At 58.9% G+C, this 12,511-nt stretch overlaps 1 protein-coding gene across 1 annotated transcript in view; it reads left to right on the top strand.

Annotated features, from left to right (window-relative positions):
• The window catches only part of EFNB1 (ephrin B1), a 55,674-nt gene that overhangs the window by 25,325 nt on the left and 17,838 nt on the right, over positions 1–12,511 (top strand). The window contains exon 2 of the mRNA XM_082323408.1: positions 6,051–6,328. Within this exon, the coding sequence (XP_082179534.1) occupies positions 6,051–6,328 (278 nt within the window). The remainder of the gene's footprint in view (positions 1–6,050; positions 6,329–12,511) is intronic.

Raw genomic sequence — 12,511 nt, 5'->3', positions numbered from 1 at the left:
CCGGATCTCTTTAGCTTGGAGAGCCGTTTCCCGTCCCTTTTCTGAGGTGGTTCCCAGCTGGTGTGAGCTGCGGCGGCTCGTGGGAGCTGTGGTCCTGCTGGAAGGACCCGCGTGCCGTGTTGGTACGGAGAGCTGTGCCAACGTGGCCTTCAGCTGCCCAGGCACCGGGAAAACGCGCAGCTCCTGCATGCCAGAAAATGCCGTATGCGCCTCGGTCATCGCTGCCCTCCTCTCGCAGCGCCTCGCTCTGCAGGGCATCGGCAGCCGTCCTGCGGCCTTCGCTGCCAGAAGTAGATGGCCTCCTTGTAAGAGCCAGTTATTTTTGGATTTCTTTGAAGCAAACAGCATTTAGCATGTGTCATCTTGTGTGTATGTCAGCATCAATGCTTTAGAGCATCTTCTCCAAGGAGGAGATTGTTGTTAAATGTTGTTCTGTTTTCAAAGCCTGAAATAAGGTGAGGTGCGTTGTGTTTCTTGGACATGGGGAAAGGTGATGCTGCCCCAAAGTTTTCGTAGTTCACATGGTGCATGGAGTGCCTGGGCTCCGGGGGAGAGAGGTGGTTGGAAAGTATTGCAACCCGTTCTCTTAAAATATTATATTTTCAAGCAATTTACCGGTCATGTTCTCCCTAAAGAAGAGCTGAAGGACTGCTAGCATGTTTGTAAAGGTGCCGGATACCTATCTGCAGGTCACTTGCATTTGCAGCTATTGCTGTGAACGTGGTAGCTCGTCCACGTTTAACCGTGACCCAGTCTGCTAGCCCATGCATGCCCGCGCGGAGGAGCCTGCGTGGTCTCTGTGTGTGTGGAGGAGGGAGGTACCGTGCCCAACACGAGTCCTGAGCCTGCTCCGACGAAACGTGCATGGTTTTCCTTCTTACCCCGTGTTCCTGGGCTTGTTGAGCCTCTAGGAGCGGTGGGATGGAGCAGGTCATCCCCGTGCGATGCCCTTTGGGGTCTGCCGGTTGCAGGAACCCCCGCGCTGCCGGAGCTGCTCGGCATGGCCAGTATCCCATGGGCCGGCCCGGGAAGCCATGGGCTTGTGATCTGGCAGGCGCTTTGCCGGGAGCCCCACCACCCTCCCACGCGGCTGCTCCTCCTGGAAGCCGAGGTGTGAGCTTCTCGGCTGCCGGTGGCAGGACAGCGTCTCTCTGCCTGTGATTGCCCCAGGGTTCCCGGTCATCCTTGGTGTACGGAGCCGTTGGGTGGGTCTGTGCCCGGCCATGTCGGGGTTGAGCCGAAGGGGCAGCCAGCACCGTGGGGGCCGTCTGTACTCAGCCGGGGAACACGCCGGTGCCGCGGTGTGGCTTCAGCTCCTGCCTAGGCACAGCCTAGGGACACGAGGGCTGCAATCCGTCCCTGGACCCCGGGCAGCCCCGCTTCATGTCTTGAGGGATTATCGTCTCTTGTCGCCCCGTTCCTCTTCCACTCCCAGCAAACCGTCCCCATGATACCAGGGTGGCCGCCTCTGACACCCGGCACTGCCTGAGCCCATCGCCCTTCCAGCAGGTCCTGCTTTTAGCTCTCGGGTCACTCCATCAGGTCTCACTGGAGTTTTTTGGAGCCCTGAGCCCTCTGTGCTGGTGAAGGGGAGGCTGCCCAGTCTGCAGGGGGTTGGGGGTCCCCGCCAGTGGCCCCCCCAGCTTGGGGCAGGGGAGAGGCTGCTCTTTAATCCCATCTCTCTGCTCCCGCATCCCGGCATCCCGCTGCCAACAGAGCTCCCCTTGTTTACCCAACTCGGAGGAATCGGTTTACAAGGCTCACAAATACCCTTTTCACCTTTCCCATCAGAAAACACCTCCTGAAACAATGAGGAAATTGGAGGCGGCCACCTGATCGCTCCCAAGGAACCTGCAGGGCCGGGAGCTGGGGGCCGGGGGTGCGGCGGCGGGGACGCCTGGCCGGGGATGCTCCCCAGTGGCCGGCACGGCTCTGCGGGTGGGCAGCCGCAGGTGCCACCCAAAAATCACCTTGAGGGGCTTTAAATGGTGAAGCTGCCGATAACCGGAGCAGAGGCCAGCGCTCCCTGCCCGGCACGCTCTGGTCAGCTGAGTGCAGTTTGCAGCACTGGCAAAAAGTTCTGTTTTTTTAAACTTTAACGGCTGTAGTTAATCTTTCCCACCACCTTTGACACCAGGAGAAGGGATGCTGAGATGTTATCTGTGAGCTGAGCTGCCGTCCTCCTCCCAAGTGGTGGGAGAGGTGGAGGAGGGCGGTCGGGGGGGAAGGTGCATGCGTGGGGGGACCCCGCCGGTGGCTGGGGTGCTGGGTGCCTGCTCCTGGGCTTCCACGGCAGGGCTCCTGCACGTGCTGTGCAGGATTAGCCCCGAAGCGCTGGGCACGCGCCGGTGGGGCACTGGTGGTGGGTCTGTCATCCCCCTCCTGTTGCAAGGGGCTTGCCGGGGCAGATCGTGGGCAGGGGTCTGCTCGTGTCCCAGGAACGGGGTCGGAACCTGGGCTTCGGGGAGGTTATGGCTTTAAGCAGCAGCCGTCCTCCCTCTCTGTGCCCTGCTGCTCTGCTGGACCCAAATTCAAGCTGTCTAACAGTGTGGGTGCCCGGGGCCGTGTCCCAGGGCACGTTCTTATGCAGGTGTCAATCTTAGTTTGAGCATTAAGCTTGCATTGAGTTTTGATTTTTCTTTTTTTCCCTCCCCACCTTAAAACAGGGAAATCAAACTGTGCTGTATGGAGGATACAGCACATGCTCTGAGGGCACGATGAATTTCTCTATTAATTTAGAAGGAGATCTGTTCATTCTCCCCGGTTAAGATCAATTTGAAGATGTGTCCTTGTAAAGACAAGTCAAGAGTGTAATGCTTTTTTGCCTTCAACGCTCCTTCTGAAGTAGAATTTCTCATACCCAGAACTTGCCGTAAGACTGCGTACGGGCAACTTGCGACGATTTTTGGACACTTTTTTCTCTGCTCTTCTTGTGACAAATGTTGCTTTTCACCTTCTGTATTTTAAAGGAGAATTTGGTGGAGAACTGGCCTCTCGCATGATGGGAACCGTTGTCAGTCTTCCCTAGGACAGCTGTTGCAGGCCATTGCTCGTGACAGAACAACAAATTTTGGGGGAAAAAAAGTCTCAATGCGTGGTTAAGAGCTCAGAGAGCAATGAGAGAGGTGTTACGCTTCAGGGGTTTCTCATCACCGCCTGTGCTGCCCGGCCTCTCGGCTGGGAAACAGCCCTGCTTTTAGAGAAGAGGAGGAGGACGCTGAGGGGGAAATGGAGGAGAAAAAATGGGGGAAATCGGAGGGCAAAGGGCAAAACGTGTGTGCGCGGGCAGGAGCGCGGCTGGCGGGGAGCAGCGGTCGGAGGCAGCACCCCCAAACCCCAGGCGCAGCGCCGCGGGGAGGTGCCGCCTGCTTTGCTGGTGGCTCTGTCTTGCTCGATGTTCGTGTAGGAGATCTGGGACGTCTTCCTGGGCTAATTCCCAGGCAGAAGCCTCGTGCTTCTGAAGGTGAGACTGAGTGTTCGTAGAAGAAATAGAGCTCCTAATTTTATCCCTAAAACAAAACCATAGGCCGCCTTTCTGAATTTTCTAGGATGAGGAAGTGCCAGCAGGATGTGGTGCTGGGATGTTCTCGGCTCCTTCATTGCTTTATGGCCTCTCCCCTGGTTAAAAATCAACTTGCCCTGAGCCCAGACGGCCCTGCCGTCAGCGCAGGCTGGTGTCGCGTGGGCCGGTTGGTTTGCAGGTGTTGGCCAAGGCTTTGGCCGAGGAGGTGTGATAGGCCCTCCTGGTATGGAGATGGGGGACGGATAGGAGCCTTCTCCTCCTGCTCCGGCGTTGCAAGACATCTGCTTGACTTGTTTGTGGCTTCCTGTTCGGCATCTTCTGGGCAGGAGGGAGCTGGCAGAGGCTGGAGGAGGGAATTTGAGTCACTTGGGAGTCCTGTGCCAGAAAGCCTCTGACTCAGCCCGGCCGTGGAGAAACGAGTGTGGGATCCAGCTGCCTCTCGGGGTGGGAACCCGTGAGCGAGCGTGCAAGTGTTCACTTGCGCTGCATGTCTGCGGCCTGGCGCGGGGTGGGGAGGGGAGCGAGGGGAGGGAGGGGCAGGGGCTCCTTTGCATCTCCTGCTACCGGCTCCCGGGATTGCATCAGGGCTCCGGCCGTGGGTGGGGAAGCCTTTATCGCTCCCAAGGCTTTGGAAGCGGCGTGCTGGCCGGGGGCCAGCTGACCTACTTGGTAGCGTTCAGGCAGAGCGCGGCTCACCTGCTGGCAGCGCCGGAGATGGAGCCGGGCTCCGCCGTGGCAGCTCCGCCGTGGCAGCGGCAGTGCAGGCGTTCTCCCACCACCCGTCGTTGCTGCTTCCTGCACAGGCCACTTAGGGGTTAAGTTTCCTGCTCGTTTGTGAGGCTGCTGCATCGCCTTCCTCCAGAAGTCATGACTTTCACAAAACTTAATTGTTTCCCCCAAGCTTGCTTGGCAAAGGCGCAGCCGCCGTACCGGTGGTGCCGGGGTTGGGATGATCCCGACTGTCCCCCCCGTGCCTGATGCCCCGTGGCCATGGTGCTGCTTCAGGAGCCGGCGTGGTGGGGGCAGAGCTGGGGCCTGGCAGGGAGGATGGGGCAGATAACCTGCCTGAATTAAGCTCCCACAATGGGAGCAGCGTGGGTGAAGGGGATGGTGCCCGCTGTCCCTGTGCCTCGCCAGCTCCTGGGGCTGGGTGAGGGTGGGCGCCGGGGCTGCCCCTTCCAACCCAGCGAGCTGGCGGAGAGGCACAGCTGATGTCTGTCTGTCTGTCTGTCCTGGCCGTCCCTCCCGCTGCTACAGCTGGCACCGAGCTCCGGAGCCGTTGCCAAGGGCATCGGGGTGTGCGTGGGCTCGGGCCCCGCCTGCCTCCTCCCAGCCCGGTCGGTCGGTGTGCGGATCTGCCGGGGCTCCCGCAGCCAGAGGCCTGGAGCCCGGTCTGCTCAGGCGCTGCTTTCAGCTCCGTGGCTTCTTGCTAAGACTTGTACCAGAGCCACGGAGCAGGTTGGTCTTGTGTGTTTGATCTTCCTTTGGTGCCTGCAGCCTCCGCCGGTGCGGCTGGCTGGGGGGAGAAGGTGTCCTCATGGCCCCATCCCACTGCTGGGGTCGGATGGGGCAGGGACCGGCCGCGCGCGGGAGCAGAAGGGAAAGCCGCGGACGTGCAGCCTGCCGAAGCATGCGCTTTGGTTTTTGCCATGCCCAAATTACACGAGGGAGTTGCAGCAGAGATGACTTTGCAGGAACATCCATTCCCACCTTATCTTCTATCAAGAACGCATTACGTTGCCTACATCAAAGTAGATGCTCTGCTGCTTCCCTCCTTGTTGCCCTAATCGTCTACTTCATGCTGAAAAAAAAAAATCAGAGTATTGCTCCACAATAGTGAAATCCGAATGCTAATTATCAGCATATTGCCTTCCTTCCCTTTGGAATGCCCTGCCTTCCAGCCCCAAATAGCTTTCCTCTCTCCGTGCTCCTCTCCATCCGGTCCTCCCACGCTCCTGGGCACGCCGTTGAGCCTGGCTCAGTAGAAGTTGTCCTGCAGGATGCTTCCCTCCCTTCCATTTAAGGACAGGAATTCCTCGGGGAGCCGGGGCGTGGAAGGGATCCCTCCCCGCGCCCCATTGTCAGGACTTCTCCCCATGCCTAATTATCGCCTGTCCCTGCAGGAAGCTCCTTGCCTGGCCGTCGGGCAGAGCCGCGACGTCTCCAGCCCGCCTGCTCCGCAGCCCTTTGTGGGAAGACTCCATTCCCTTTTCGGTGCCAGGCTTGGGTTTGGGAAGGGTGCTCGCCCTCGTCGCGGCAGGAGGGCTGGGGAGCGGGACTGGACCAAGCGAGCCCCTGGTTTTGTTGGTGGGAGCCTGCGCCGGCTCCTTGCACATGCAGTGATGGTGTAGGAAGAGGAGAACTTTATTTTGGTGTCAAAAAACATCTTGTGGAGAGAAGGCAGCAGAGATTAAGCATGAAATAAATTGTGTGAAAGCAGGGCTCTGGACAGGGTGGGACGGGCTGGTGTGGCCCCCACTGCCTGCGCTCGAGCGCGTGGCTAACCTCTCGCCCTCCTCTCTTCCAGGTTCATGACTGGGAAGGGGTTGGTCATCTACCCGGAGATTGGGGATAAACTGGACATTATCTGCCCCAAGGCGGAGCCGTCCAAGCCTTACGAGTACTACAAGCTGTACCTGGTGAAGAAGGACCAGGCAGATGCCTGCAGCACCGTCATGGACCCCAACGTGCTGGTGACATGCAACCGGCCTGAGCAGGAGATCCGCTTCACCATCAAGTTTCAGGAGTTCAGCCCCAACTACATGGGCCTGGAGTTCAAGCGGCAGCAGGATTACTTCATCACATGTGAGTCGCCCTCCTCTTCCTCGCCGCTGTCCCCGGCTCAGAGGGGCCGCAGGGGCCTGGAGAGTGTCGCCAGGCGCTTGTTCACGACTTGGCTGGTGCAAAGAGCTGACATGGATGGAAAATATTTCCCGCTGGATGGGAGAAGGGGGAGGAATGTGTCACTGGCCGAGCAGGTCACCAGTCTGTATCTGGCTGCTGTGCTGTGCCTTGTGTCCCCTGCCTGTGGCAGGAGCGTGTCCCCCAGCCGGGGTCCGCCCCGGCACGGAGGGGCAGCGTGTGTCTGAAGCACCGGAGCTTAATTTTGCTGCCATCTTTCTCTGAGGCTGGAGATGTTGCAGGGCATTTCTTGTAGGGCTTTGCTCTGGGGAGCTCCCAGTGAGGCAGCTGGGATCGGGAGGAATGATGACCGAGGAGATGCTCGTCCTCCTCTCTGGGTGCTGCCTCCGAGAGCAGCCCTGGCAGCGGGAAGCCGCCGGTTGTGCCCAGTGCTTGCCGTGGTCTAAATGGCTGTAAAATTCTGTATACTGGCTTGTTGGTGTTGTTTCTTGGTATGGCATGGTTTTATGGAGGGGAGAGGGAAGGAGGGCTGAATTTTCTCAGAGCCCGTGGTCAGTGCGTGCAGGGGACCATTGCACGGGGATCTGTCTGCCTGTGCCGGCTCCGGCGTGGATGGAGGGTGGTCTCTGGGGGGCTCGGCCCTCCTTCGGCAGCCGGTCTGGCGGTGCTGGGCTCGGCGATGCCTGCCAGCTCGCTCTTCCTCTGCTCGGCTTCTCCTCGGCCTCGCTGTTTCTGCCTGCCTTGGTGCGTTGCGTGCGAACCTGCAGCGGAGCAGCCGGCAAAGGGCACGGTGGCCACGCGGCTCATCTCTCCCCTCGCCGTCACGTGCCACGGGCTCGCCGGCGAGCGGCCCGGTGCAGAGGTCAGCTGCCCGCGTGGTAGGCGAGCGCCGAGCCGTGGGAGCTGGTGCTTTCCAGTCAATAAACAATGTATTTTTAGCCTGAAATCTTTCCCCTCAGAGGGGGTGGTGAGGACGTTGCAGGCAGCTGGGGGCAGGAGGTGCTCTGCTGTAGCGCGGTGCCGCGGTGATGCTGCCAGCCTGGATTTCCCCAGCGAGCCCTCCCTGGGGCTGGAGCTGGCTGTCGTTTTGCTGCAGAATAATTTGAGTAAACCTGGTGCTGAGAAAGCAACCGGGATGGGCTCCGGCGGGTCAGCCCTGAGCCCACCCTTGCCTTGCGGCCGGGCGCAAAGGGGCTCGCAGGGGTTTCTGGTCATCCATGCCCGGCACCGCGCGGCCCTAGGAGGGGTGATGGCTGGGAGGACCTGGCGCAACAACCCGCTCAGCCTGCTCGGCACGGCGGTGGTGCCGGCAGAGACCGCGGGCTGCCCAGGGCTGAGTCACCGTTTCGCGGGGCCGGTCTCTCCCGAGAGAGGCTCTGTCACCCTCGCTGGCCGGTTCTGGGACTGTCTGCCCGGTGTCGGTGTCGCTTGGGGGGCACAGGTGGAGTCACTAGCTTTTCAGCCATCGGGGGTGCAGGTGACCCTGGCTGTGAGCCCAGGCACCCCGGGGATGGGCTGGGGATGCCAAAAGCGCTGGCACAGGTCCCCTGCAGGCTCCCATCTCCCTTTCCATGAGTAACCAGGGCTGGCACCAGCCTGGTGGCTCTGGGACCCCAAAGGTCAGCCCTTCTGCTGTCCCTCAGCTGATGCAAGGCTTAATTCAACAGCAAGCTTTCCCTGCAGTGGGCAAAGAGGGGGAAAGAGGGGCTAAATGCACAGCCATGAGGCTGCCTTTTGTATGTCGGGCCAACATCTTGAAGCACTCGGTCAGTGGCTCCTCTGTGCTCGGGGTCAAGTTCAAGCAGCGGCACGGTCATCAAGCTAACGAGGGCTGAAAGCGGGGTCCTGCCTCGCGCCCTGCTGCTACGTTCCCTGGGACCCTCGGGCTGCAGATAGCCCCCAAAGACAAACATGTTCCCCAGAACGAGCTCAGGAGCCTAACGAAGCGCCAGGGAGGAGAAACGCGGGGATCCCTTGTATTGCAATGCAGTCCGGCAGGAAGGTGCAGGCAGGGCAGGCAGAGGATTTACCGGGCTCTGAATTGCACAAGTTTTAAGGAGCTGCTTTGCATTTCACACGAAAGCTCTTGCTTAAGTTAAATCAACCGCCCGTAGCTTTCAGTGGCATTTTCACAAGCGGCCGACAGTGTGCTGCCGAGTACAAACGCGGCTCCCCGAAGGCCCCCGTGGCTTTGAGCTGATGCCAGCTCCCCTCCAACGCTGCCAGCACACCTGGGTCACCATCGCTCCGGCTTGCTGCAGCTCCGACGGCAAAGCCGGCACAGCGCAGCTTGCAAAATCCCAGCTGTGCATCCTGTCGGAGGTTTGGCTGAGGCTTTTAAACTCACTGCATTTTTGCTCAATCTTCTTTTATACGATTCTGCTACCAGCAGTGGGAATCTTCTCCCATATCTAGAAGTTTTTTCTCTATTTGTAATGCAATCCTTTCATCCCAAGGCAGGGGGGGGATCTCCCACGAGACAGCCATAAAATCCTATTTATCCTCTATTTCCCAGTCTCCCGTTGCAGCACCTCAGAGCTGCATAGGGCTGGAATAGGGATGCAGTGAGCAGAGTGCTCAGAGGATCCCTGTGGGGTCCCCCTCTCTCCTCGGGGGGCTGGCAGTGCCCTCTGCCCCCTCCTTGGACCATTTCTGACTTTAATTTCTCTTGACTCCTCCGCGCTTTGAAGCGAGCCCCCTCGGCGCTGGGAGCGAGCGGCCGCTGCCAGCTGAACTTTGGCCCCTGGGTGGGCCGAGGATGCTCCTGTGATCTGGCCGTACCCTCGGCCGAGCAGCCCCAGGAGCTCTTTCTGCCAAGAAATAAAATAGCCAAAAAAACAAAGTCAAAAGTCTCCTGAGCAGACCACCCACATGTTGTCTTTTTTTTTTTTCCCTTTTTTTTTTTTTTCTTCCCTTTTTTTTTCTCCTTCCCCTCCTTCTGCCCAAGCTTTGCCTTGACACACAAAAGGTTTTTTTTCTTCCTTTTCATTTGCCGGCAGCCCTAAGCCGGGGGAAGCGATGCTGAAGCGGAGGGGAGCGGGGCGGCAGCGGGACGTGTGCCGCTTGGCCCCTGCCTTCCCCAGGCGGCTGGAAAACCTCCCCGCCGGAGCCAGGGGCCTTCCCGGGGTCCCCCCGCATTCAGGGCTGCTCCCCCCTTGCCTTGGATATGCCAAGCCTTGTTTACGGCCACTTTTATCACGGAGGGACACGGCCCCAGCCCTCGGCTTAGCAATGAAAAAGGCTTTTGAAAGCAAACACAACGTCCCCCCATCCTCTCCGAAGCCTTGCACTGAGCCTCTCCGCACCAGCCCCAGGCTTTCGTTAAAAGCATCTTTTCTCCCGGGGCTGATGCCTCTTGCTAAATCTTTTCATAAAGAACGAGATTCGGCAGCTCCTGCCTGCAGGTCCATGCTGCAGAAGCGGCTTGGTGGAGGACGTGGGGCTGCAGCGGGACACGGGGCACCGTCCCCAGGACAGGGCCCCGAGAGGGCAGGGAAGCTGGGGATTTGGGAACTGGGTGTTTTGCTCTTTGGGCTGAGGGCAGCCCGTGGTTTCTTCTGTCCTTGGTCTCCTGTGGCTGCCTCCCTGCCTGCCTTTGGTGTCTGGGTGGGAGTCTCCTGTCCCCGGCGTCCTGTCCCCTCCCTGCAAAAGCATGGTACGCTGCGGGCAGACGGAGGGAAGCGCGCGGTGGTGGCTCTCCCGGGCGGTTCCTCCTGCTGTGCCGCGTGGGAGGTAGGAAGGTGCGGTCCAACAGGAATGAATTCTTGCTTTGTGCCCCAAAAGAAAGTCCTTTTGGGGGTTCCTCGGCCAAGCACAAAGCCGTGGGCTTTGCTGGAAAGGTGGATGGGGACTCCAGGGTAGCTTGTACTTGCAGACCTGTGCGCAGGGGTGAGTGCTGCCTCCGTTCCCCGGACCAGCGGTGAGGTTTGGATCATTCACACCGTCCTCATCAAGGCAGAAGGTGCTTCTGGCTCATTAGCAGGCATGTGGTTACTCCTCCCGTCGTCCGTGCCGAGCTGGTAGAGAAGCTGGTTGCTTGTGAATGGCTGAAACAGGAGGGAAGAATGTGTCCAAGTGCTTAAAATTAATCCCTCTGATTGCTTTTTGGGCTATCGGGAGCAAAAGGCTATAGGAAGATGAAAACTGAGGACTGCTTTGTGAAGGTGCCGTCCTAGAGGTGGGATGGGGGTCTTGCCTTGCGCCGGTGGGTCATCTGCCCCAGGTCTGAGAGCCTGACCGTGCCAACGTTTCTCCTCAGCCTGGGTTTTTACCAATTTCTGATGATTTTCTCTGCTTCCTTGGCTGTCCGTGTCCCACTCAGGTGGGACCTCCCCCTCCCTGTGCTCCTGGGGTGCTCGTGGGCAGCGCCGGCCCCCCCGCTTGGCCAGCCGTGCAGGTTCGGCTCTCTCCACCTCCCCTCCTAACTCACTTCAGCTCTTAATTGCGTTTGCTGCTACTCTTTGAACTCGCTCCAGTTTTACTATCTCTGGTAATGAGGTGCCTAGATAGAGACGCATTAATCCCGATGTCCTGGCAGCGGGGCGGTGTGAGGAGGAGCTCCCGGCGCGGCTCCCCGCCACGCAGGAGCCCTGGATGGGGCCCAGCAGTGCCCTCCCTGCTGCTGGTGCCACCGGGCCCTGGCAGGGAGCTGCTGCGGGTGACCTGTTCTTCAGCCCAGCGCTTGCTCCATCCTTGGACACGGTGGTGGTGGTCCTCTCTGCGTTCGATGGGGTGCGGGAGAGCGAAGACCCCCAAGCAAAGCTTCACTTAGCCTTTCGCTGCTCTGCAGGCGGCTGTTTGCAGATGTGATGGGCAGCGCCTTGTCCAACCAGCGCCATGGTGTTTTTCCAGGTGGGATCTTGCCCATCTTGCCCATCCCTCTGCCAGGTCCCTGGGCACGGCCGCGGTGTCCCACCTCTCCTGTGAGCCTGTTTAAGGCAAGGAGACCTCGTTTGATGAAAATGCTAAAGTGAAAGCGAGGCCCCAGTAGATATTTGCCCCATAAATCTAATACATTTGCTGTTTATTGTTAGTCTTTAAGCTCTTCAATCCATTTTTGATGTAATAATGTTCGTAATCCAATCTAACGCTTTTTGGCAGCAGGATTCAGTGAGACCAGATATATTACCCTGAGTGTTCCTTTAAACCCCTTGTCTTGCGTTTCTGTTTTTAGATGCAATTAGACTTAACCTGGCAAGAATTATTTTTTGTAAACCATTGCTGCCTCTGTGACGTGGGCTTCGTCCCCGAGCCTTTCTGCATCAGCATTTTTCCATAGCTTGTGCTTCAGCGTGGAGAAGGGGGTCACCTATATACTGCCAACTGCCAGAATCATCCTTCCTTCTTTTTTTTGGGACACGTTGCCATACTTGCTTTTCTGGCTGTACTCCTCCAGCTTCCGAAATAGCTCCCGCTGGTTTGGGAAGCCTTCAGCCCGTGCCAGCATGTGTGAGAGCGTCTGCGGAGCCCATGAACTCCTTCCTGCAGCCCTTGGTATTTAATAATTTCCTCCCTGGTTCCTGCTGCCTCGGCGAGTGCCGCGCTGGCCGCCCGTCTCCGACGGGTGCCGTGCCGGGGGCGCCGGGCCCAGCCCCCCAGGCGGTTTGTCACCCCGCCAGCTCTTTGCTGGTTTTCTTTGCTGATTGCATTTAAATGTGGCCACTTTCATGTGCTCCTCATCTTCCGTCCCACAACTTGTTTGGTGAAGATGAGTTGAAAGCAAAAGTGCCGTTTGATGCCGTGATGAGAGCTATGAACTTCTGCTGATAAAAACCCAATTAACTGGCTTCCTCATTCTTCACCCAAATGGGCCGGGGCTGTCCTCGTCCCACCAGCTTGCGACATACCTGCAGCGATGCGGAAAGCCTGGGCGAAGCAAAGCCGTCCTGGTGGCATAACCATCTGGTTTTGGGAGCTGGCTTTCCTCCTCCATCCCCATCCTGCTGGGAGCTGGTGGCAGAGGGTGGATGAGACCCTCTCCCGGCGGGAGAGGCTGCGTGGGAGCCGGCGGGCTTGCGCCGGAGACAAACGGGTCTCTAACGGTGTCCCACTCCCAACTTCAAAGCCTGGGCGCTGGACATGTCAAACCCAAATAATGGCCCTTGGACAACACGCGGTTCCTTGTCT

The sequence above is a fragment of the Platalea leucorodia genome, assembly GCF_965183815.1.
Source record: "Platalea leucorodia genome assembly, chromosome: 10".
NCBI lineage: Eukaryota > Metazoa > Chordata > Aves > Pelecaniformes > Threskiornithidae > Platalea > Platalea leucorodia.
Note: the sequence above shows the minus strand (reverse complement) of the source record. Positions and strands in the feature narration are given on the sequence as shown.